The sequence below is a fragment of the Lates calcarifer genome, linkage group LG5 (genome assembly GCF_001640805.2).
Source record: "Lates calcarifer isolate ASB-BC8 linkage group LG5, TLL_Latcal_v3, whole genome shotgun sequence".
NCBI lineage: Eukaryota > Metazoa > Chordata > Actinopteri > Centropomidae > Lates > Lates calcarifer.
Genome location: NC_066837.1, coordinates 9,955,120 through 9,979,111, shown reverse-complemented (window position 1 = coordinate 9,979,111; position 23,992 = coordinate 9,955,120). Strand labels below are relative to the sequence as shown.

The 23,992-nt window shown below is 38.8% G+C and overlaps 1 protein-coding gene across 2 annotated transcripts in view; it reads right to left on the bottom strand.

Annotated features, from left to right (window-relative positions):
• Nucleotides 1–22,404, bottom strand: part of vegfc (vascular endothelial growth factor c) — a 43,259-nt gene extending 20,855 nt beyond the window's left edge. The window contains exons 1-4 of one of the 2 annotated variants that reach the window (XM_018682764.2): nt 22,013–22,404; nt 7,698–7,752; nt 5,699–5,942; nt 3,342–3,532 (exon numbers count right to left, since the gene is read on the bottom strand). In XM_018682764.2, coding sequence (XP_018538280.1) covers nt 3,342–3,532; nt 5,699–5,942; nt 7,698–7,752; nt 22,013–22,047 — 525 coding nt within the window. In that variant the 5' untranslated portion in view covers nt 22,048–22,404. The remainder of the gene's footprint in view (nt 1–3,341; nt 3,533–5,698; nt 5,943–7,697; nt 7,753–22,012) is intronic. The other variant, XM_018682763.2, reaches the window with a different exon arrangement.
• Between the last annotated feature and the right edge of the window lie 1,588 nt (nt 22,405–23,992).

Here is a 23,992-nt window from a genome sequence, read left to right as displayed (position 1 = left end):
TGATACTTTTTTTTTCTTATATCAGTCTTATATTGAATTGATGTAAGAATCTTAAATCAAATAGCAGTAAGTGGACCTATTTAATATTTAGTATAAATGAGTGGTTAGAACTGAGCTGCAATTGTTTAAGCAAAAGACTTTAATCTAAAGCCATATTATTCAATTTCTAGTCATCAATGGGCAGAAAGCAAGCAAACATGTGTTAACCTGTTAACAGACACATTAGCATTCACTTGGCATTGTGTTTGTATTCACCAGGTGAATATAACTTCAGTAGTTACTCTCTTTGTAGCTCTGTTTTGGTCTCCACCAACTTTAGCTGGCTCTTTAACTGCTAGGTAATTGATTTTTTCCCCTAGTTGCTAACTCTGTAACTTGGTGCTGCAGGTAACGTACAGTGGGTTTATCAGAAATTTGTATGATAGAAATGGCTTCCTGCAAGGGTTAAGAATTATTTGATTCAGTGTTAGTGTCACCTATCATTTAACACAAGTCTCATGTGTCAGTATTGTGCCTATATCATTCAACATAGCGTGTGCCAAAACTGTAACACAGATTCTTGCCTCTCTTTTTTTTTGTCTTCCTTCTGTCTTCTTTATTCTGCTACTTACACATTGTTGATACACTCGCACACAAACACCTCTACCCGCAGACATGAATACGCACACAAAAATGCATTTGCACATGTAGGTCTACAAACACAAACAGACACAACCACATTCTGGCAACAGCAGACTTGCCTGCTCTGATTGAATCAGCTTTAACAGTTCATCTAACAAAAGAGCTATCAACCTTGCCAGTTCATTAAATTAACACTTAGAGGAAATGAATAAAGCAGCTGAGCTAAAACAATACGCTATCACATACTGCCTGAGCCAGTCCATTAACAACAGCTACCTGGAAATGAACTCTCCAGCTGAGAGTATCTACCCACTGTTTCAACACAGCTTAGAGGTGATTAAGATATATGTAAATACATTTAGAGTACATTGTATTACAAGGATCCAGGGGTTAAACACAGACTATGTGCTATTTAAAGCTGTAAAAGCAGTCATTATAATCCTGGCTTCAAACACTTCCCACCCTGCCAAGGTTGGCATATTTCTGTATGAAGAGCAGGCGTTAGCATTACAAGATGCTTTCACTAGTTTCAACTACAACGAGTAATTTAAAGTTCAGAATACATAAATGTGGAAACATGCACACAACTTGCATATTTTTGTGGCTTTATTTTGCTGTGGCACAGAAACAGGCCTCTTCAAAATCTCAGAAACATTAATTCACCTGTTTCACTTTGATATGCAATTTTGAAATTAAGTCCAATCTTTGTTTAAATCCCCATAAAAATTCAACTTTCAATGCAATTAAGAGTGTGTAACAGGTTTAAATTAATGAATGAATGTCATTCAGCTGAATAAAGAATATCACATACAGCAGGAATGAGTCTTTATGTTGTTCATTTATACCTAACAAATTCAGAAACATTAGATGCCCATCTCTGAACAGCTGAATTAGAGATGTAGAGTTGGTGTTTACTGACATCAAAAAGTAAATGTGGCTTCCATGAGAAATACATTGCTTGCAGCCCAAGGAAATATCTTAAATTAATTTTCCAACCATCTAGATCACATAGATCACTCAGCCCCATTATCAATAAACAGTTTTGAAAGTTATAACCCTTCAGTTATAACTAAGTCCTTTTTAACATTCAAAAATAAATCACACTAAATCACAAAAGATGGAGTGGCAATAATCTGGCATCAGTGACTAAGTGATATTATTCAAATAAGCTAACCATGTCTAAGTCTGCAATTCTCAATCAGTCATTTTATGAAGAAATATTCAACAGAATGTGTTCTGTGTTTAGTTAGTTATGTTTTATATCAGATACAAATTTTTATTAATTTTCAGCAGTGCACAACAACCTGAGGTATGCTCACATATTGGTATATAGTAACTATTATTTGAAACAAATGCACTTTTATTTTGCAGTAAAATCATCAAAAGTGCTGAATCATAAAGTTAATACATCACACACTATATTGTGTGAAAAAAATTGGGTGCAAGCATCATGCAGTTAGTGTTACTCTATCTTATCACACATGCTGTGTTATGCACCTTCATCACGCACATAGCCATATTTGGGAAGATTCTCTGTAATGTTATTGAGGTATGTCAGTGTGTGCTGATGTTTTGCAGTAAGCTTCTCATCCAGCTGCAGGAAGACGTCATACTGGGTGATCTTCTTCATCAGAAAATGTTTATAGAAAGCATGTGCTGTAATAGCTACAACATCCAGTTTTGTGAAACATTGCTCTGGGTCAACAACAAGCAGCAGGACTCACTGTACACAGAGGAAACATTAGCATCTTATCGAAGACATCAACACCAAACTACTGTTCGCATGCTTCAGCTATTTTGGACAGGACATCATCAGCTTTTGTTGAGTAATTTAAAGTTTTCATAACAGTGGTGTTAAACCATGAAGCAAATCTTTGTTTATGTGCCCTAGGGGGCAGGTCCCTCATCTCCTTTCTCATTACTCCCCAAAGAAGACAATTTCCATCTATTTCTTCATTATGTATACACAGTTTAGGAAGTTAATCAAAGCAGAATTCAAGCATTATGTCCCCAGCTGCATATTAGGTTATTTTCTTGGAAGACATTCATGAGTGGGGGGAAAAAGAAATCTTAAGTACAAATATCTCTGTCCATTTTCTGTCCCCTGAGCAAGCTTACATTTAGTTGAAAGATGATTCAGATGATTCAAAAACTTCTTTCATTTAATAGAGTGTTGAAATTCCCACACATATATTTTTTATCAGGATTATGTGAGTTTACATAGGAGTAATATGACCTGGCTCAAAGAGCATTGTTGCTGGCAGAGTTACTTGTTCAGTCACCATGTTACTGAATTTAAAAACAAAAAATAAAATAAAAATAAAAATAAACATCACCATATGTGCTTCATTACATACTCTACTATAAAAATCACATATTACCACACATTCGCCATGTGGATCACATTATATTTTCCTTTTTAATCATTATTGCCCACTCTAAGTAAATTAATTGTCCATAATTTGGAAATACAGAGTATTTTAATATAATAATATAAGAGTCACAGTTCCTCATTCTGCATTAATTTTTTAGCCAGGCTAAATGTAATATTTAGGGGTTGCAGTCTGTTAGGCTGAAAGTAAAAATACAGCTAAATCTTTGAGACACATGTCAGACCTTTTCATATGGAATTTGCAATGTTCGAAACTCTTCCATATCAAAGATTCCATGTGCATATATTTGAACACCTAATAATAAGTATCAGAGAAGAATGTGCTTACAGTTTTGCTGAGGTAACCAGTGGAGATATTCCTGCATTGTTTGTCCTCAGAGTGGCAGCATCCTCCACATCTGTAGACGGACACACAGGGTGGTTTATAGAAGATGTTGGTTGGAGCTCCAAACTCCCTGCCCACGTCGACACACACTTCCCTGGGCATGCACTGAGTCTTCCTCCACTCTGACTCTATACCTGCACACACACACACACATACACACACACAGAAAGTCAGAGCACCACCACAGCCACTCAACGGGTTATTTTTACTTTTGGACGGCAATGCACAAAGGCTGAGAAACATACATCATACATTCATAAACAAACAATTTTAACAAACTCAAACTGTGAATATATCAAGGTGAAGCGAGTGTGATTGGCCATGACTGGTGACAGTAGAATGATAATGGATTCTTCCTAACACAAGTTTCCATGTAACATCCTTCAGTTGTGTCGGTGCAGTGTGGACAGATATTAAATTACCTCAGTAACAGATTGTTTCAATTCAGCTCTGACATTACTTGCTCTCGGGGTAATACATATTTATTAGAGAGGTCAAATTATTTGCTTGTCTTCATGCATTAATGTCATTGATGTCAGCTGCCGGTCATGGACGTCTTCATTCAAGCAGCTGGAGAGCTCTGGTCACAATGGAATTGCATGTGAGTCAATACTTGAATGAAAGGCAAAACTTACAAGAAAAATATTCCTCTTTTTTTGCCATGTTTTTCAGTTTCACCGCCAGTGTTTTCAGTTTCAGTGATTAATGACTCAGTTTAAGTTATTACACAAAGCTTCAAGCTTTTATGTTATGGCACAAAGCTTCAGAATCAGATTCTATGAGTATAGGTGCAACTCTCTACCAACACTTAGGCTAATGCTAGTGTGTTCATCCCTACCCACAGTAATGCAGCACTGAAGACTTGTAGTCCATGCCCTCGTACTATGTGGGCCCCTCCTTGGTGTCACCTAAAAGCGTCACTTGACATGCGACTTGTCAATGACCTTCCACACATAAACCTTTTTTTTCTTCAGCTAGCTAAAGGAGCTAGTGGGCTACACCTATACTCACAGAGTCTGGAGTTACAGTATGTAACCGAAGGCCTGTGTCATATAGTCTTTATCCTCAAAGATTATAGCTAGGGCAAAGCAGTCCACGATCCACTGGGTCCGTCTGATACCCACAAGCACAGCCCATGAGAAAATAATCAGTTTGGGCCAAAGATTAAAAAAACACTGTGGGGATTCACTCCAAATGACGCCACTTCAATGATCTACAACCTTCTGTGAGAGGTGGAGACGAAGGTTACGCACCGTAACAGTCCAAAAACACACAGCTCTCCATGCACCTCGGGGTCAGAGGGAGAGCACACTCCAAATCTGATCAGACACTACCCTCAGAACAGAGTGAGTCTCAGATCCTCTCTGGGGGATCCATCCTAGATGAAAGATCTGCTTGAGAAACAGCATCACAAAGCCAGTGTGACAAGTGCTGCTCTCTGTAGTGCATAAAAAGCACTGGATGCAGCAACAGCCTGCTGCATGTAAATGTAATAAGACAATGTGTACGCCAGGCAGAGGAGATGAGAAGTGACTTCCCCTCTGATCCATAAGGTAGAAGGAAGAAAATACCTGGAATTATCAGTCTCATCATAATTTATACTCAAGGTCAAGGTCACACTCACATATTCTGTGAGGTAAAGTTCCTGTTTTTGTCACTGGATTGTGGTATTGATATATAGCGATGTTTTGGGTTAAACAAAATGGACCTTAGTCTTTAATAAAAAAAGGCCAGTGTAGGAACCCCATCCATAATGTTGTCAGACTCTTATAATAACAATCTGAGCCAGTGGCAAAAACAAGCACTTAAGTGGACATACTTTGACAATTGCACTGATTCCAAAGATTTTTTTCCCTATCAATCATTTACACCCAAACACATGGGAAAATAAGGCTCAGGTTCAAACACCGCAATTCTCTTTTAATTGTCTTGCGTTGGAGAATTTGTGATACGTGTTCCTCATATTGTATTAACTGTGTTAAATACATAATAGTCAATTGTATAATGCAAGTGCTTACTCTCTACACATGCGCCTTTTATTTAGAAACAGGAACACTGATTATTTGAGATAACTACATCCACATTTTACAAATTAGTCTCACACCAAATAAACAGACTGAGCTTGATGTGAATTAACAAGATAATATGATACATCTGGTTCAGGCTTTGGGGAAAATTAGTTGCAGTCACTGTCATTGTAGCCTACTATGGGGGTGCTGTGATTACTCAATTCCTATTTCTTTGTCTGTCTTTATTACCTTACGTATTAAAAACAATATTAAAACAAACTATGAACATACTTTTCAAGATGTCCAAGTTGAGGTAGGCAGCAGCAAATGTTGGTTCTTCTGTATCAGCCAGCGGCCTCAGTCGGCGAGGCTGTGGCCTCTGAGAGAGTTTGGAGGCTGAAGAGGCAGCGGCAGCAGAAAGTTTGGATCTGCACTTCAGTGCAGCCCAGTATGAAGGATAGATGAGACTCATTAGTTCATCAACACTGGAGGCCGAACGCAGCTTCTGCTCCATGTCTGGCTTAGGTTGAGAGTCCTGGAAGAGACAAGAGAAATCTACACTGTAAATACAACTGTTACTGTAAAAGATGCACAAACTGAATGCTTGACTCCAACTAGCACACCACAGGCTCTGTTTTATGATGGCGAAACAACAATCACAAGCAACACTCCAACTGTGCCCATCTGTGTGCCATTTTGGTGTCAAATGTAGAGTTCATGGTGCACAGGTGGGAGGACAGGTGAAAAAGGGTGTGAGGTACATTCAACCTCAAAATGAGGTGCTGGTGTTTTGGTAGAAAACACATCTAGGCATGGAGCTGAGAATGGACTTCATAAATCAACAAATAGTTGACTACAGCTGCTTTATACTTCATGAGACTGCATACTTCTACTCTCATCCATCTGGTCCGTTATGAATTTATACTCTGATGTTTGTGTGGGAGTCATCAGATTACAGTGGCTCATCAACCCTGTGTCATTTTTGGGCTTTCCAACTTTCTTTACAGCAAAGTTGGCATTGTTCTTGATTCTTGAAATGTGTCAAAGTGCAAATGATGTGTCACATTTTATGATGTGTTTATGATGTGAGATACAGTAGATTAAAACAGAAATAGCATCAAAATCCTATTTAATTATATTATGCATGTTTGTCCTAAACAAGTCATTATATGTCCTTCACCAAACTAAATGTCATTCATTTCAATATACAAAAGCAAAGTTCATTTACAGAAATCATTATTACTTTTTAATTTTGTATTGATTACTCTCTTAAAGAAAGTGGAGTCTTTACACTCCTAATCAGAGTCTGAAAATCTGATAAACCTGAGTCTGACTTGAGCCCAGCTCATGTATACATCATGCACCTTTTCCTATTTGTTGTCATGGGTTTCATATATACTCTGGTCACCTTGGTGTATCTCATGTTTCTGAAGGAGTATTTCAAGCGTTTCAATGTGCGAATCTTGAAAATTGTGACACTGACTATAATGTAGTTATGATCTTCCTTATCTCTGCCCTGAGGCACTAATGCACTTTGATATATTAGATACATGTACTGTATTGTAATGTATGGATGGTGCTGTGTATGTCAGTCAGATTTTTACTGAGGCAGGACACAAAACTGACCACTGACCACACACACTGCAGCCCAGAAAGCAAGCTGAGGTAACACAGGCCAAGAATTTAGCCCCTGCTGTTAGGCACATTTTGAATGGGCACTGCGCTAGTGTCTTAAATGAAACCATGTTTAGACACACACAGCACTTGGTTAACATTAGTGAAAGATCATGGTCTGGTGTAATGGAGAAGAAGTTAACAGGGACTTAAGACACAAGGTGCTGATTTAAATTTAAATTTAATTTAAATTTAAATTTAATTTAAATTTAAACCATAAACACCATCTTTCCCCAACCAGTATCCTATGGAGACTTAGACACAGTTATTGTTTAATAGCAAATCAGTTTTGTCTCATCATAGTCTCATCTTTGTCATCAGTTTGTCGCACTTTCACACTAAAGAGGACATACAATTAGAAATACACTTTATTTATTTAGTGAGAAGAATTTCAAAATGGGTAGAGCAACAAATAGAGGCCATATATACTCATTGGCATGTGATACGAAGAAGCGTAATGTAGTAACTAGTTACTCACATGAAAGAAAAACACTGTAATAGTAACACATGTGTTCAGTGCCTGTTTGATGACCAGCTATCCTTCTCTGATCATGCTGCATCTGTCTCCTGGTTGTGCCGCTTTGCGCCATACAACAAAAGAAACATCTTGCCTTACCTGTTTGGGGAACCAGTGGGGAACACTCTGGGCCTTCAAGGTATTCAGTGAGGGCCTAAGAGAAAATATTGAAATTTTTGTACTCCAAATAACTACTTTTTAGAATTGTTTTTATTCAGTGAAATAAGAGTAATGATTTCTAGATCTTCATTGGAAATGTTGACTAATAAGTCTTGGCAAACACTAGGTTAATATAACAGAACGGGAAATGGACCAATCACAATATTTCTTCTTTCCCTATCAGGAAACTGAATGCCTGCTTAATGCAAGTCAATTTGGACATGAATTTGATTTTGACAATTGTCTTAGCCAATCATATTTTGCTGAGTTGTGGGCGGGACAATATCCTGGGATCTTCCTGGCATTTGGAACATTAAATCTGAATAGCATAATCTTAAAGTGAATTTATTAATTCAGGAGCTGAATTGAAGCTGAATGTAATATTGAGAAATTGAATTCAGTTGCTCTGAAACTGTTTTTGATTAAGGATAAAAAGTTTTGTTAGCAGTTGTGCTGAAGAGCAATTTTAATAATTTGTGGCTCCACACAAGTGTGCAGGCTAACAGCTAACAGTAAGCTAACAGAATGTGAGGATGACAGAGCGGTGGTGTGGCTGCTGATTGGTGTAGAGCTGGGTGAGCATTATAAACTGTGAATAGCTGTATTATGATCCATATTTGGCGCTCAAAATAAGCTGCTATTTGATTGATTTTATTTACTTTTATTTCATTTTATTTTGTCTAAGGGTGGTTATCAATCAAGATATGGCTAAAATTTACATTTGCACTCTTTGGTCTATGTAAATGAGGGTAAAGTTCTAATTAAATTGGCAAACAGAGGACATGTGCGAGCTGCATTACTGTCTGTTATGATTCACCTCGCAATTCACTTAATTCCTCTTCTCTGACAAATCTATGGGTAGTGTATGTGAATGTTATCTCACTTCCTGTCCTTCAGTACAATTAGATATACGCCATTGTGCTATTTAAAATAAACAAGCGATTTAACGTCCACATAATCAGTCTGACAGGAACAATATGACTATTGGTTGCAACCAAGGCCATCACACACACACTGACTGGCCTTTGTATTAGAGGCTGGTCAAACACTGAGAGTGAAGCAGTCCATTGTATTATCCTGCTTCTGTAACTCTGTTTATAGTCACTGCAGAGATAACACACACAACACTCAATTTTCTACTAGAAACATTTTATTTATTTATGTGTGTTTCTGTACATATATGCATGTTTCGTGTTTGTGCTTCTGTCTGCACAGATTTTTTTTTACATGTATATGTCCTGTTTGGGTTTCCTCCATCTGTGTTCATGTGTGTGTGTTTGTCTTTCCCTGTGTGTCCTGTCTCAGTTTCCCCTGATTCTATAGCTTTCTACTTGTCTGTTCAGATGGTGGTTTCACAAATACACACATATACACACGCTCTTCCTTCACTGGGGAAAACACCTCTCTCTCTCTGCCGTCACAGCAGCTCAAAAAAGCTGAGAAAGGCACCAGAATACAGGAAATGACATCTATTCTGTTAAAAATTTTCAGGCAGAGAACTGATTGTCTCACCTACTTTTTCAGCGCTTCCTCTTAAGCCTTGATCATCATTTATGTAAATGTAAGAAGCTGATTCAGTTTATTATCGGCCGATAGCCATAATTTAAAGACTTGGATATGGATCAGAATCAACAAAACTTGATATCCCTACTTAGAGCCACTATTCATCAGCAAGATTCAAAGCATAGTTCACTATGTAATTTAGAACAGACAAAACATAAAACACAGACAACATGAAAAAAATAAAGTGAACCTTTTCTTCCAAAAGCATTAGGGAGTTTCTTATCAACAATTATGAACAATTTCAATAGACTAGCCAGCTTTAAAAGTGGCAAGTGTCTCTCCACAGCTGCTTCTTAAAAAGGTTGCTCTTCAGCAGCCAATCCATGACAATGCCTAATTGTCTATGAGTGCACCAACAGGAGTTTTCACAGCCCTTGCTATTGACTCTCCTGTGTGACGACAATGTAATTCTGACACAAAAATAAAGTATCTGGGATGTTTAGTGTGATGATTTACAAATTTCATGCAATTTTCAAGGCTCAAGTTAAGTTCAAGTTAAAAGTTCATGGCACTATATGCACATCACTAAGTGTACCTGCATTCTAGCTAGATCTTTGCTGTTACATTTGCTGTCCCTTATGATATGGCCATTAGTAACATTAAGTACACCAAACTGGTGGGGTCAGTGTGCTAAAAGATGTACAATTCTGAAAAGATGCTCTGCTCATTCATAGGCCAAAGTAACACTGAGTCAAGTAACAGCCCTTCTACCTGAGTGTAGTACTCTCTCACCCCAAATTACACTGATTTTGCACCGGAATACATGTCATGTAGAAATCAACTCAATCCCTCATGTGTGACAGATTCCATGTCAAGTTTGAGTGATCAAAGAGTTGTTGATATATTTAATTCTGAACCACAAATGTTAAGGAACACTAGAGGGAAAAGTCAGGGGATCGCCAAAGTCAGCAGGATTCATCCTCTGGGGACCACGCTTGGTCTGTACAAAATTTAATGGCAATCCCTTCATTAGTTGTTGGAATTTCAGTAGGTGGACCAATCAACTAAATGAAAAACCTACCAACAGACAGAACAACACTGCAACCCACAGAGTCACACTGCTAGCATGGCTAGTAAAAAGTATACTGCTGGATCTGTCGTAGCCTTTCTTTTAAATTTATATTCCTCTGTCTGTTTCCTCTTTAGCATTAGCATGCACTGAAATTTCCATCTTTCTCACTCCCACTGCCTCCTTTATTCCCTACCACCTTCTATGCATGAGCACAAATGAAATGGATCGTGCCAATCCTATTCATTTATATCCCAATTCTAGAGCCAGGGCTGTGTAGAAACACCAGATCTTTTTCAGCACATACACACACAGAAGGGGCAGCTAGCGGACTATGAGGAGATATTCCCTAAAATTTGAATAAAAGTGCATTAGATTGTAATTACTAACCCTACCTTTAATACATTCTACAGACGGTTGTGAATCACACTGAAAAGAGTTGTTCATTGAATATAACTTAGTACACACTCTGCCTTAAAGGCATTAAAAGTTGTATTTTGATCTGCATTTAAATCTAAACTCAATTTAACCAAAGTTTCATTTTGGGATTTTGGAGAGTTGGTCTGAACAAACATAAGCTAAACATGATTCATATAAAACATGGAGAGTGCTATCTCCCCTGCAATCTAAACATACTTGTGTATTTACTGTTTATTTGCTTACTTTTAAAATGTATTTATTTCCTTCTTGTGCATCCCTAGAGTACCCTGGCTCTCCTTGCATTTAACTGTCCTCCTCAGTAGCAGCTCTGGGCCAGAATACAGGTAAACCACAGGTCCAACGTTAATGGGCCATGTTGTTTCTGGAACTGATTTAAAGGTAATTGCTTGTAATCTGGCACAGATTCGTGCAGGTGTGGGGCTGGTATAAGTTTGCTAAATTGGAACTCTGTGATGACATCAAGGTCCTGAGATCCTCTGCTCAAATACAACATTCAAAAAACACTCATAGACACATACATTCACAAATGTTCATGGACACACACATGCAGTCTGAGTATAGAGGTATGGGCCACACACACACACACACACACACATACACACATATACCACGGCAATGATGTCAGTTTAAATCACATTTCAATTTTAACGGCCTATTGATTCTTTTGTTGTCTAAGTGTTAAACCAGCTGTTCTCTCTCTCTCTCTCTCTCTCTCTCTCTCTCTCTCTCTCTCTCTCTCTCTCTCTCTCTCTCTCACGCACACACACTACACAGGGGGAGAGAGAAAGAGAGAGAACATCTGTAACTCCTTACAGAAATAAAAATAGAATATAAAAAAATATAAAAAATGTTTTATACTTAATATGGAAGAGAGTAAGGTGCAGTTTTAAGTTTGAGAAACACAAAGAGAGACTATGGAGAACTGATTAGATTAGATTATTTTAAATTAGATTAGATTAGATTAGATTAAAGAGCTAAACAATTCCCATGTGTAAATTGGGTCATTGAGGGAACAAAGGAATTGGACAAGTTCTAGCACTTACTCAGGTAAGAAGGGACAGTGTGAATAAAAGCTTAGTTATCACATACAAAAGTTAAAGTACATGGAGACAGAACAAGAAAAAATAAAGCAACATAGTTGAGAACAGGCTGAATGGAAAATTGGCGGGGGGGGGGGTCCTACTACACTGTCCTACTACACACAGAGATACACAAAGCCACTACATGACTACACTGTGTAGAATCACTGAATTCCATTGTATTGAAAAGACATGAAACATTCACCAAAAATAGCAAACAAAAATACAATACAGACAGTAAACAGAGTGCTGGTTTAAGAGTCAGGGCAGCTGTGCCTGAGACAGCAGATTACTACTCCTGATGATGCTGCCACAACATACAACAAATGAAAGGTAATATAATGATAATTATTACAGTTAAATAATTATTAGAATCTTTAAGAAAAGATGTGGTTACAGCCAGTGTTTGCTCCTTTTATATGTAATGGGACAATTTTCATTTAAGTAAGCATTAAAAATGATCAGATTGTGTCCTGTTTATATGCTCTACTGTGAGCAATCAGAAAGGATAAGGAGGCCCAACAGGCAGGCAGGCTGGAGGCTAGCAGGCCGGAAGACTAGCTGGTGGTTAACAGGCCAAAGGCTGACCAACTGGGAGACAGGCTGGAGGCTAGCTAGCCAGAGGCTGACTTGGGGGCAAGGCTGGAGAACAACTTCCACCTGTTGACCCCCATTCAGACTCACACTGTATAAAATACAGCATGTACAACTAATGATGCTTACAGGTCAATTCTTTAAGGGGCTCTAACCCCAGCTGGTTAACTGGATGTCTTAGCACTCTCAGGGAGACCTTACATACTTTGAGTTCAAAGAGCATCAACAATCAAAAAGTCTGTCTCCTACATTAATACTGGACAACAAAAACGAGTCCCTGAAAACTGCATCGGACAGATAGACAGGCAATAAAAGTTATTTTACAAAAATCTGAACATTTAGCAGTGTAAAGCCTACTTATCATATATAAAAGGTCTAGGTATGTTTTCTAAAAAAAAAAGAAGCAAGATGTAACATTTAGAATTGATTCGATTCTTTTCTATTACAGAGAGAATGGGAGTCGTGAATAAGGGAAAGGAGGAGAGAAGGGAAAAAAAGAGGGGCCTAGAGGATGGCTACGTGATTACATTAACTTGGTTTAAGTTTGATCATTGTTTCAGTCCTGTGACAGATGTTACATCACTGCATTTCTTTTGAATAATCCAAAAAGAAATGCATCATCTTCATCTTAACAGGGATCTAGCTCATTTTGGATGCTCTGAGGAGACTTTTATTGTGCTTTCTACCCAAACAGCGATGATGATGGACATGGTATTATCTAAATAAATAAATTTTAAAAAAGTGGACTCATAATGCCTTCTCACACTAGTATTTGAAAGGGCTGTGATGAACGCTGAAGTGCAAATTTGAGTCACTGAAAAGTGATAAGCTGTCTTACTGCTTGCTGTCTTGCGTAATTTCCCCGAGGGAGTCCATCCCAAAGGGATCAATTAAAAAAAAGTCTGTCTAAGTCTGATGCTAATCTTTAAGGAAATGGAGAGACGTTGGTTAAGATGAGGTGTGTCACCTGAGAGACATCAGAGACAGTTCTGTCTTCATTTCACCCATTTTCACCAGGACTGACAGTAAAAATATCTACTAAAAACAAACCCATTCACAACCACTGCACATCAAATTCTAACATGCCAAAATGGTGGCAAGCTAATGTAAGATTTTGATTAAGATTAAGATTTGTGATATTTTTTTTTTTTTTTTTTTTTGTTCATTGGTTCAGTTGATGCATTAGTGCCATCATCTGGAAGGAAGTGGTATCAAATGGATACATTTTTTGACAGACTGTTGAGTGGCACATGCATCAGTTTTGTTTTTTGATATATAAAGTGCATTACAGCCTCTGGCTATCAACTTTCTGACGAAAAGCAGCCTTCCCGAAAAAATGCAAAAGGCTACACTGATGAGGGAAGTTGCTTCAGGAATTGATGAAATATTCATATTTACGTAGTAATCTACCAGAAATGCATGCTTGCATATTTGATGGGCCAATACCCTCAGATTGCATCACATTGTCTTGCAGCAAAAGTTGAGCCAGGTTCAACTTTATTGCCAGATTACACAGCAGTTTTTTGCTGGAGACCTATGAATCAGCATCCAAGAGTGCTGTGAACACGGCTTTACTTGTGACTTTAAGTCTTAGTCTTGTTAAACTACTAAAACAATCTTTTAAACCTGCAGTTATCAATATTTTATGATAAGTCAATTGTAATGACCCACAAAGAATTATTTCTCTGCAGAATGTGCCTGCTCTTAGCATCTTTGTGCTTTTTGTTTTGGCCTTGCAATCCACAACTTCACTGTTGTGGTTCAGTCTCACCCTCATCAACTTTGTTTCCAGCTGCAGCACAGAACTGTTTTCAGAGAACTCTGTCATGTGCTACCTGCCCGGGACTAAACATGCAGATGGTTAAAGACTGGTGAGCTGGCGAGCACACTTAGCACGTAGCAGCTCCACAGGGGTATTAATTAATGTAGATTTAAGGAAATGTAGAAACATTTGTTGAAGAAAAGCTGTGGATACTCGTCCTTTAACTGCAGATGCCAAACATCAGCATATTCCTCTATAGTCTAGAAAGGAGCACAGTCTTTGCTGTTTTCTTCATATTCTTTATACCTCATCAGAATTCCTCAAACTATTGGCAAACCCTTTACCAGCTCACTGTCCTTGCCCATCTTTCATGTTGTTAGTATTTTCTTTTGAACCACCAAAGCTACAAAGAAGGCACTCTCAATAAGGATCTCTCTGTCTACTCTTGTATGAATCTGCAGAATCATTTTGCATTTTTTGAGTGATATTTATAGATGACACAATTGGGGTGGACACAAATCTCCACTCTCAGTCAGCACAATCTGACTGTGCTGGAATGTCCACTAAGAAATCACAGAAAATTCCCTCAAAATGATCACTAATTACACACTACTTTCCTATGTAAGCTCCAGGGGGTTGTGAAATATGGGCAAGAGATACAGACAGACGACAGAGGGGGAGTGGAAAAGAGACAGAGACAAAGCAGTTGGATAGAAAATTAATAGTAAGATGACAGAGAAACTTTGTGATGACTGGGTCAGGATAAGGGAGGAAGAGCATTGATAATGTTCTATTCTTAGTCATCTTCACCATGAAGAAGTGAGAGTGATGTAGCAACATAAGCCCACAGAGAGTGAGAGAAAAACACTGAGACAGATTTGGGGAGACAGAGTATTACTGGCGCTGTACCAGGTATTTCACCACATCCATCACTCTACTTAGGAGCTCAGGGTTATCTGTGGATTACATGGCAGTTGTAACTTCCTGGTGAGCTGTATTGGCCTGTTAGAAACCATCATCACTTTGACTATAAATGAATTTCAAAGTTAACAGCAACAGCTGACTTGGACAAAGTTTTTTTCATCACAGCTTGACCAGAGTTGATGTAGAGACAAGAATACCAAGACGTCATTGGTTTTATTGACCTCAGAAGGATATGCATCCTAAATCTGTTGTTGAATAGTACCACTTTGTTAACATGTTAACACAGACAATTTCAGCAATTTCAAAAATATACATACATTACTACATTCATATGAACATCTTGAATTCATGAATTGCCAAAACGAGCACTCTCTGAACATTGAGGGGTTATTCACCATTGTGAAAGCTTTCACTGCTGTGAAACTACTGATATATTTTCATATCAAACTCATCAATTTGACAGAGTGAATTCTGCTGACATGCACAAGCACTGACTGACAGGACATTAAGCTGGGACTGTTTCAGTCCAGTTGGCTCACAAACTGTGCATACAGGTTTGCTGGATATCAGTCTAACAATAAACATTAAAAATATGTTAAGAGATAGTTATTAGTCTGTCTCTCTAATCTCCTTGAAAACAGTTTTTAGTTGACTGGTTTGATCTGAGAAGACTCAACAACTCTTCTCAACAACTTACAATTGACTCCTTCACAGTGTTTCATTGTTTATTAATGTGTACACAAGAGATAGAAAATAAGATAATGAATTAATTATAGTTATTTAAGAATGCATTATAGGTGGGATTTTTTTCTCTCTCTCTCGCTCTCTCTCCATCTCTGTATGTGTGTGTGTGTGTGTGTGTGTGTGTGTCTGCACTTTTTTCTTTGTCCATGTTTCAAGACGTGCTGCAGTAACCTTTAAGTTAATCTGATGGCATTAAATTCAAATTTGTACCATGTTGCTAATAACACAAAAATGATAGATTGTCATTGTAATTTTTTACGTAAAAGTGACCAGACATGAGACATCTTAAATTGTTACCAGATGAGCATAAAGGTTTGCAAATTGGAAAGGGGCTTCAAAGACTTTGTGTTTGTACATTTGTCAGGTGGCTAGAAACAAAAAACGCTTATTCTGCTACATACAGTAGGCAACTGTTTGCTAACATGTTCCCCATAACAACTTTATGTAGTAATAAAATGTCAGTGTTGTATTTACAGCTTGTTATGCTGTTCCCAACTGGCCCAAACTGTAGGTTGAGGTTTGACCCTTTATTGTTAGGGCAAAATATTGTACCGAGGTTGGAGCAGGTCATTGCATAAACACAACACATGACTTTGACACCAAAGGTCTTGGTTTGTGTTGTGTCTTAGGCTTTCAGTCACTATTGACTTTTTCAGTGTATTTCAAATTTGCTGTAGCTGTAAGGGGTGGACAATAAAAACAACGACTATTGTGCAGATGAATTCAACATTTAGTCATAGTGTTGCTAAAAAAATTAAAAAAAACAACAACAACAACAAAACAAACAACAACAATTTGGATGGCTTTACATTTCACAAAAACATATTATGCACTTGACACAGTCTACAAAAACTACAATGAGAACTGCACTTTTCAAACATCTGGCATTTATCATACTGGAAATGAGTCATATAAAAAGGCCAGTATGTTGCCAATAACAACAAATATGACCAAATTAACATTTAAGTACTTTGTTTTGTTTGTCTAAACTTTTTTGGCACTTATTGTATTGCCATGTGTGGTAAAAGCCCTTTCATTTGGTACTCCGGGCAGGGGTCTCTGTAAAATACTATTATTACCCACTAACACTGTTATTTTGAAACACTATTTGTTGAAAGACCGGTAGGTTGATAGAGCTCAACCTCAGAAAAGCCCCTGAGCAATGAAGCAAAAAATGTTCAGATCTCGTAGGTCAAAAGGAAAACTAGACATAGAAAGCCAATGAAAACATGGAGGAGAGATAAAAAAATCAAAAAACAAAAAGGAACTGCTGGGAAGGTTGTGAAGACAAATGGCACACAACAGGGTTCACTGGAGAGACTGACTGGGGATTTTTCCTCCACAACAAGCCAAATGTAGTAAGTCAGATGAGTCAGGGAAGATCAAGGCTGAACCATCAAGTTTTTTAGTGAATTCAATGAGCATCCTTATGGATTCCACACATTTACTGTTGGTCCTTGTCAGAACTCAACATGGGCTCTTCCAGGCCAAGCTTGCATTATTTATTCAGGTTTACTGACATCTGACAAAACCTGCAAAGCCCCTCAAGCTTCTGCTAAAGACTGCAATATTCATCACAGAAATGTTACCCCAATAGATACACTTGCTAATTATTAGAAATTATCCTCTTGGGACCATGAATATCCACATCAGATTTCATGGTAATCTGTCCAGTAGCTGAGGAGATATTTTATTGTGTGGTAGAGAGATGACTGAGCAATCAACCAACCAATCTTAGGACTATATGCTGATAGTGTAAATATCTGTATCATTTTCCAAATAAACCACTCTGGCTGCAAGCTGCTATTCTCATTCACACTGGACAAGAAACAGGGTTGACATACAGTGGTTTTAGAGAGTATTCAGAACCCTTCACTTTTTGTATACTTTGTGTTGTAGATTTAATTAGAAATTTTTCCCATCAATCTACACTGATAATATACTCAATGATAAACAATGAAAAAACTGAAATCTTTCATTTCCAGAAGTATTCAGACCTTTGATTCAATACTTTGTAGAATCCCCTTTGACAGCAAGTGCAGCTTCTAGGGTTGTTGGGTAAGTCTCCACAAGCTTTGCACGCCCGAATTTGGGCAGTTTATTCCATTCTACCAAGGGGGATCCTCTCAAACTCTATCAGAGTGGATGGGGAGCATGGATTGCTATTCTCTATAGGAGAGGGTCTCTCTGGGTTTTAAGTCTAGACCTCTGTGCATTTGGTATTCATCTTTTCTGTCCCGTCTCTTGAGAAGCTGAGAAGCACCCCATGGCATGATGTTGCCACCACTATGTGTCATCAGGAATGGTATTAGCCAGGTAATGAACAGTGCCTGGTGTTCACCAAGCTTGGAATTCTACCTGAAGAGTTCTGTTTTTGTCTCATCAGACGAGAGAATCTTTTTTGTTTGCTGTCAGAGTCCTTAGAATGTCATTTGGCAAACAGACAACCAAAAAGCCCTGGTAATTCCAAACTTCTTCACAGTTATTGAGGCAACTGTGCTCCAGGGAACACTCAAAGCTTTAGACACGGTTTTACACTCTTGCCGTTATCTATGCCTTGCCAAAAAAATAAGATATACAACAAGTTCCTTCAACCTCATTCCTTGGTTTCTGTCCTGTGTGAATTTTGGGACCTTATGATCACAGGTGTGTGCTTTTCTAAACTATGTCCAGTGAATTCAGTTTATCACAGGTGGACTTTGATCAAGTTCTATACACATCTAAAGCATTCCAGTTGCCCTGCACAGTCCAAAGATATGCAGATCAGGTTGATTGGCTACTTTAAATTGCCTGTACGAATGACTGGCATATAGATACAGTGGCTTCAGAAAGTACGAACCTTTACTGTGGCACTCCAAATGTGGTCAGGTTCATGTTCTTTGCTTTAATTATCCTCAAGATGTGTCTAAAATGAAAATCTACCTGTGGCAAATTTGAAGATAACAATTATAATCTAATGCACTTTTATTCAAATTAAGGGAATATCTCCTCATAGTCGGCTAGCTGCCTCTTCTGTATGTCTACTGAAAAAAAATCTGGTGTTTCTACAAAGCCCTGGCTCTAGAATTGGGATGTAAATGAAGTGGATCGGTGCAAACTATTCCAGTCAGTCATACACAGTACAAGAGAGGGTATAAATGGGGAAGTGGGAGTGAGAAAGATGGAAATTCCAGTGTATGCTAATACTACAAAGCATTGATGGTGTAATGGCAAACAAACAAACTAAGAAGAAACGGGCAGAGGAATATAAATTTAGAAAGAAAGGATATGACAGAGCCAGTTGGGCAGTATTGTTCTGTTCTGTTTGTTAGTGTTAGACCAGGAGGAGAGTTGTGAGTATTGCTGTCTGCAGCTACTGTGTAGCTTGGAGAAACTGTCAACACATAACCCAAGTGTTTCATCGTTTTGCCTCAGCTATGAAAAAATGGATGCACTCCATTCCCAAATTTTCCTCCTTGGCCAGTTGTTAGCTTGGGTTTCCATGGCAATGTACATCAACCACTTTGGGGGGCAGAACTTCTGAAGGAGCACTGAAGGGAGGGGTGTGTTTGTTTTGCTGCTGAGTTTGTGTATCATCAGTCTTCCTCCAGGATGCCTTACTCTGCTTTTAATTGATTGGACATAGTTTAGAAAGGCACACGCCTGTAAGTTCCCACAGTGCACACAGCAAGTCAAGACAAGAACAAGCCATGAACTCTATAGACTTCTAAGATTAAATTTTGTGGTAAGGCATGGATCAGGGAAAGAGTATAAAACCATTTCTAAAGCTTTGAGTGTTCCCAGGAGCATAGTGGCCTCCACCAGAACCCTTCCTGGAGTTGGCCATCTGGCAAAACTGTGTAATGCCCCAGTCACGGATCAAGAACCAAACAGATACTAAACTCAATGGCTGTCTTGGAGTTAATGCCAAATTACATATAAAGAACTTTGAGAGCATGAGGAAAATTACTCTCTGGTCTGATGAGACAAATATTTACACTTTTGAGTAGAATTCCAAGCTATGTATCTGGCAAATGCCAGGCACTGCTCACCACCTAGTTAATACCATCCCTACAGAGAAGCATGGTGGTGGCGGCATCATGCCATGTGGGTGCTTCTCAGTGGCAAGGACAGGAAAACTGGACAGTATGGACAAATGCAGCCAAACCATGCAGCAAGTCAACACTGGAGTGGTCTCTGTCCTTAAGTGGCCCAACCAAAGCCCATACTCAAAGCCCATAACATCTGTGGAGGAACCTGAAGATAGCAGTTCACAGACACCTTACTCTGATGGAGCTTGAGAGGAGAGTGGGCAAAAATAGAAGTTTTATCCATTTCAAATGAAGTCTACAACACAATTAAGTGTGCAAATAGTGAGGTCGGAATTCTTTCTGTAGCCACTGTGCATCACTTTAATTTCTATGTTTTAGTTTTAGTCAAAAAATGAAGACTAAGGGAAAGTTTAAGGGGTCTTTACTCTAATATCTTTTCTGCAGTAAGCTCATTTGAGGCAAGGAACATGCAAATCAAATGTGTTTTAATCCTTAGACATCTGATAGCAGAAACAAGCAGGTGTAATTTAAATTCCACAGAATAACTGTGAGGGCTTTAAAGGTAGAAGGTTGAAGACTGGAGCTGAGGGAGAGGCTCATCATCACAGTTAAGAGTCTACTATGATCAAATGGCTGCATGATACTACTTAGCACTTATCCCCCCTTGCTCTAGCCCTGCATCTGTAGAAGCCACACACACACACACACACTTGACCTATGTGACACTTGCCTTCATTGGCTCCTTTCTCTGGCTAATCCTCCCCCTTGGAAAATGTTCACTGCTCTCTCTCTCTCACTGTTTCCCTTCCTCTCTCATCCAGTTCCTCTGTTAATTCAGTTCAATTCAAATCTGCTGTGCTGGCTTAACATTAAAGAAAAGTGTGTTTCAATGATGGATCAATCCAACAATTATTACAGGACTTGACAGATGAATAATAACCATTGAACAAAAGACAGTTAATATCAGTGTTACCTTCTTTGTGTAAAACAGTAAACGCCTAGTTTAATACGTGATACATAAAAACCATGTTTGACCTCTTAGATCCAGAAGAAGCTTGAGCTAAACCTTTAATGATATCCTGCACACCAGAACAGATGATTACAATCAGTTAGATAAACACACTCAGAGCGCTCTGGCTTTGGCTTCTCATTCTGAGCGCTGACTGTTACTAACGTGCCTTTTGTTTTCACTTGTCCAGAGCCACACACACACACCAGGGGAATAAAACTTGGGACGTGAATAGAGATAATAAACTTAGTGAGGGGGAGAAAGCTCAGGCATCTGGAGGTGGGAAATTGTTTAATTTATATATTTATTTATTAATTTACTTATTTATTCTGGCAGTGTGAGGACAATTTAGTGGCATATAGTTAATGTTCTCTTCCAAAGGATATGGGCACTTTTTTCCTGGGGGATTTGTCTGCGTTATCTGGGTGGACAGGCATATTTAGGTAGGCTACGGGTAAATAAAGTAAATCTTTGGTGAAGTTCTGGTCATATTAGTGTGTTTCCCCATCTATGTACAGGTGAAGGGGATAAAGGCACATTTCCATTTCCCACAAGCACATTGGGGATAAGCATACAATTTCACAATAGTTAAAAGCACAGTGAGTATTCCAGTGATTTAATATTGCAGTATTGAAAAGTTGGGGGACTCCGACATTTACCAAAAAAAAAAAAAAAGGAAAAAACAAACTCCTAAATATAAGTCAAGCACCAACAATGAGTCAATAGCATCTTTTGTTAGCCCTCTAAATGCCCACTGCTCTTAAACCCCACCCCTCCAGTTCACAATGCAAACTTTTTGCTAAAAATTTTACATGTGGTTACCCTGATGACATCACTGTGACATCATCAGGGTTACTTTTCCAATACCCCTCCTGATGATTTAACTTAAATTTATGTGAAAAACCTTTAGAGCGGACCTTTGTATCAATCAACATGAAGCACCCGGGTGGTCCCTGGTCCCCCTCTCTGACAGGATCAGGTGAAACATTACGGCACATGGAGGCACATGCAAGCATTCACACACGCACATTAAGACGTACAGGTTAATTTCACACAAGTTCTGCCCTTTTTCTTTTTCTTTTTTTTTTCTCAAACTTACCGACTCGTCCGTCTGCTCCTGCTCGTAGTAATCATGATAGTCGCTGTGGCTGAAGTCGCTGGCGAGGTTGGTGTAGAGAAGATATGCCAATAAAAGAGATATTCCCAGTAGGTGCATGTTTCTAGTCCTCAAGTGCTTATGATCCGAGAACCATACAAATGGGTATTTAAAAAAAAAACTCCCCGGTGCCTGCGCTCTCCTCTTCTTCTGCCGCTGATAACGCTATTTCATTAAGTCTCTCTCTCTCTCTCTCTCTCTCTCTCTCTCTCTCTTCTTTGTCTTTCTGTCAAGGTCCAGTATTCCAGTATGAACCCCGCTGTGAAAGTAAGCCCGGTCATATGGAAACAGATAAATCCGGTCAGGGGAGTCCGTTGCGTCAATTCGAACCGTTAATGTGCAAAATTAAAGGAAAACGGGTCATGCACTTTCAAAATAAAAGCCTATAACTGGGTACCTTTCTGAGGGAACATGTATAAAAGAGCATAGATTAAGCTAATCTAGCTTTTCTACTGACCTCTATCGCCAAATGATAGGAATAGCATCAAATGACTATGAGACTATTTTTTCACTCTCGCATCTGTTAAGTAATATACTCTTTGATTTTTTGTAACCAACATTACACTTTGCATGACATAATGTTTTACAACTCAGAAGTGTATGTTTTGCTCAAGATGTTATATGAAAGCTCATCGTAGTTTTACTGCGAAGGTTCTAAAGGAAGTCATATATTTTTTGTCTCTCATAGCTTCACAGTGATCCACACCACTTAACATGTGAGTAGGAGAAATAAGTTGAGGGAACAGCAGGGGCCAGCATAGCATCAATTGGCCATGACACCCTTTTGGCACAGTCCCTGTAGGCTAATGCTGTTGGTCTAATAATTTGGTCACGTATGCAGCTGGGTTAACTCTACTTTCCATCAGTTATTTTTCTAGTGCAATATACTAGACTGGAGTTTGACTTGCCTGATTTCCAACTACATCACGCCATGAGATACATATCACCAGATTCAACAGATCAACATTTGCACATAACAGCTACATGAGGAAGGTAGTGGTCTGCTCGGAGAGATATGTGTTGTTGTACAGCAGGTCATTGACACTGATGGTCTGTCAGTTCTGGAGATTGAAACCCTGACCTCTCTGACTTAAACTAGCTCATTATTTACACCCATCTTGTAGAGAAGATTCCAGTTTTACTGCCACAGTTTCCAAAACGACATTCTCTGTGTTTAATTATTTACTTGTGAACAAAACAGAATTTTTTGTCATATCCTCCGCATTATTATTTATTGGGGTATTTTGAAAGAATGTGCAGTAGAATCTTACTGTCATCATGTCATTGTAGATGAGACACTGAACATGACCCTGTCTTCTGCAATGACTTATAGCTGGCATTAATTAAAGCTGTTTTATTATTATATTAGCCTTGTTATGGTCCTCAGAGCACTCAGATAACCAAATACAAATATGAGTTTGATACACCACATTTTTATGTCTGTGCTTATAAAGGTGTAGTTATGACTTGGTGTAATGTGAGTTACATTTGGCTACCTGTCAGTGCTGTTACAGCTGGAAGCAAAACCTCAGGGGCTAGCCTCCAATAGCTGGGAGCTCTCATATCAGAAGGTCTGCAGGTATACTTAAACATTGTTGTTCAGAAATGGTTGAGCAACAGGACAGAGAGCCCTTGGCCTCCAATCTCCCCATACCAGTATCCATATCCCAGTCCGATGAAGCATCTGTGGGTTGCCCCCGAACAAGCCAGATCCATGGAGGCCCCTCTCTGCAACCCACAGGACAGGAATGCCAGTGTCCCGGTGCCAGGCACCAGAACACACCCCCAGTTTGGGGATCACTGCCGCAAACCCTCCTACTCCACTGGGGACCACTTTTGAACTTCACCTTCTCAAGTATGCTCCAGTCTTTCAGCCTGAACTTTCGATCCTCTCGTGCTCTGTCTTTCTGATGTTTCTGTCAG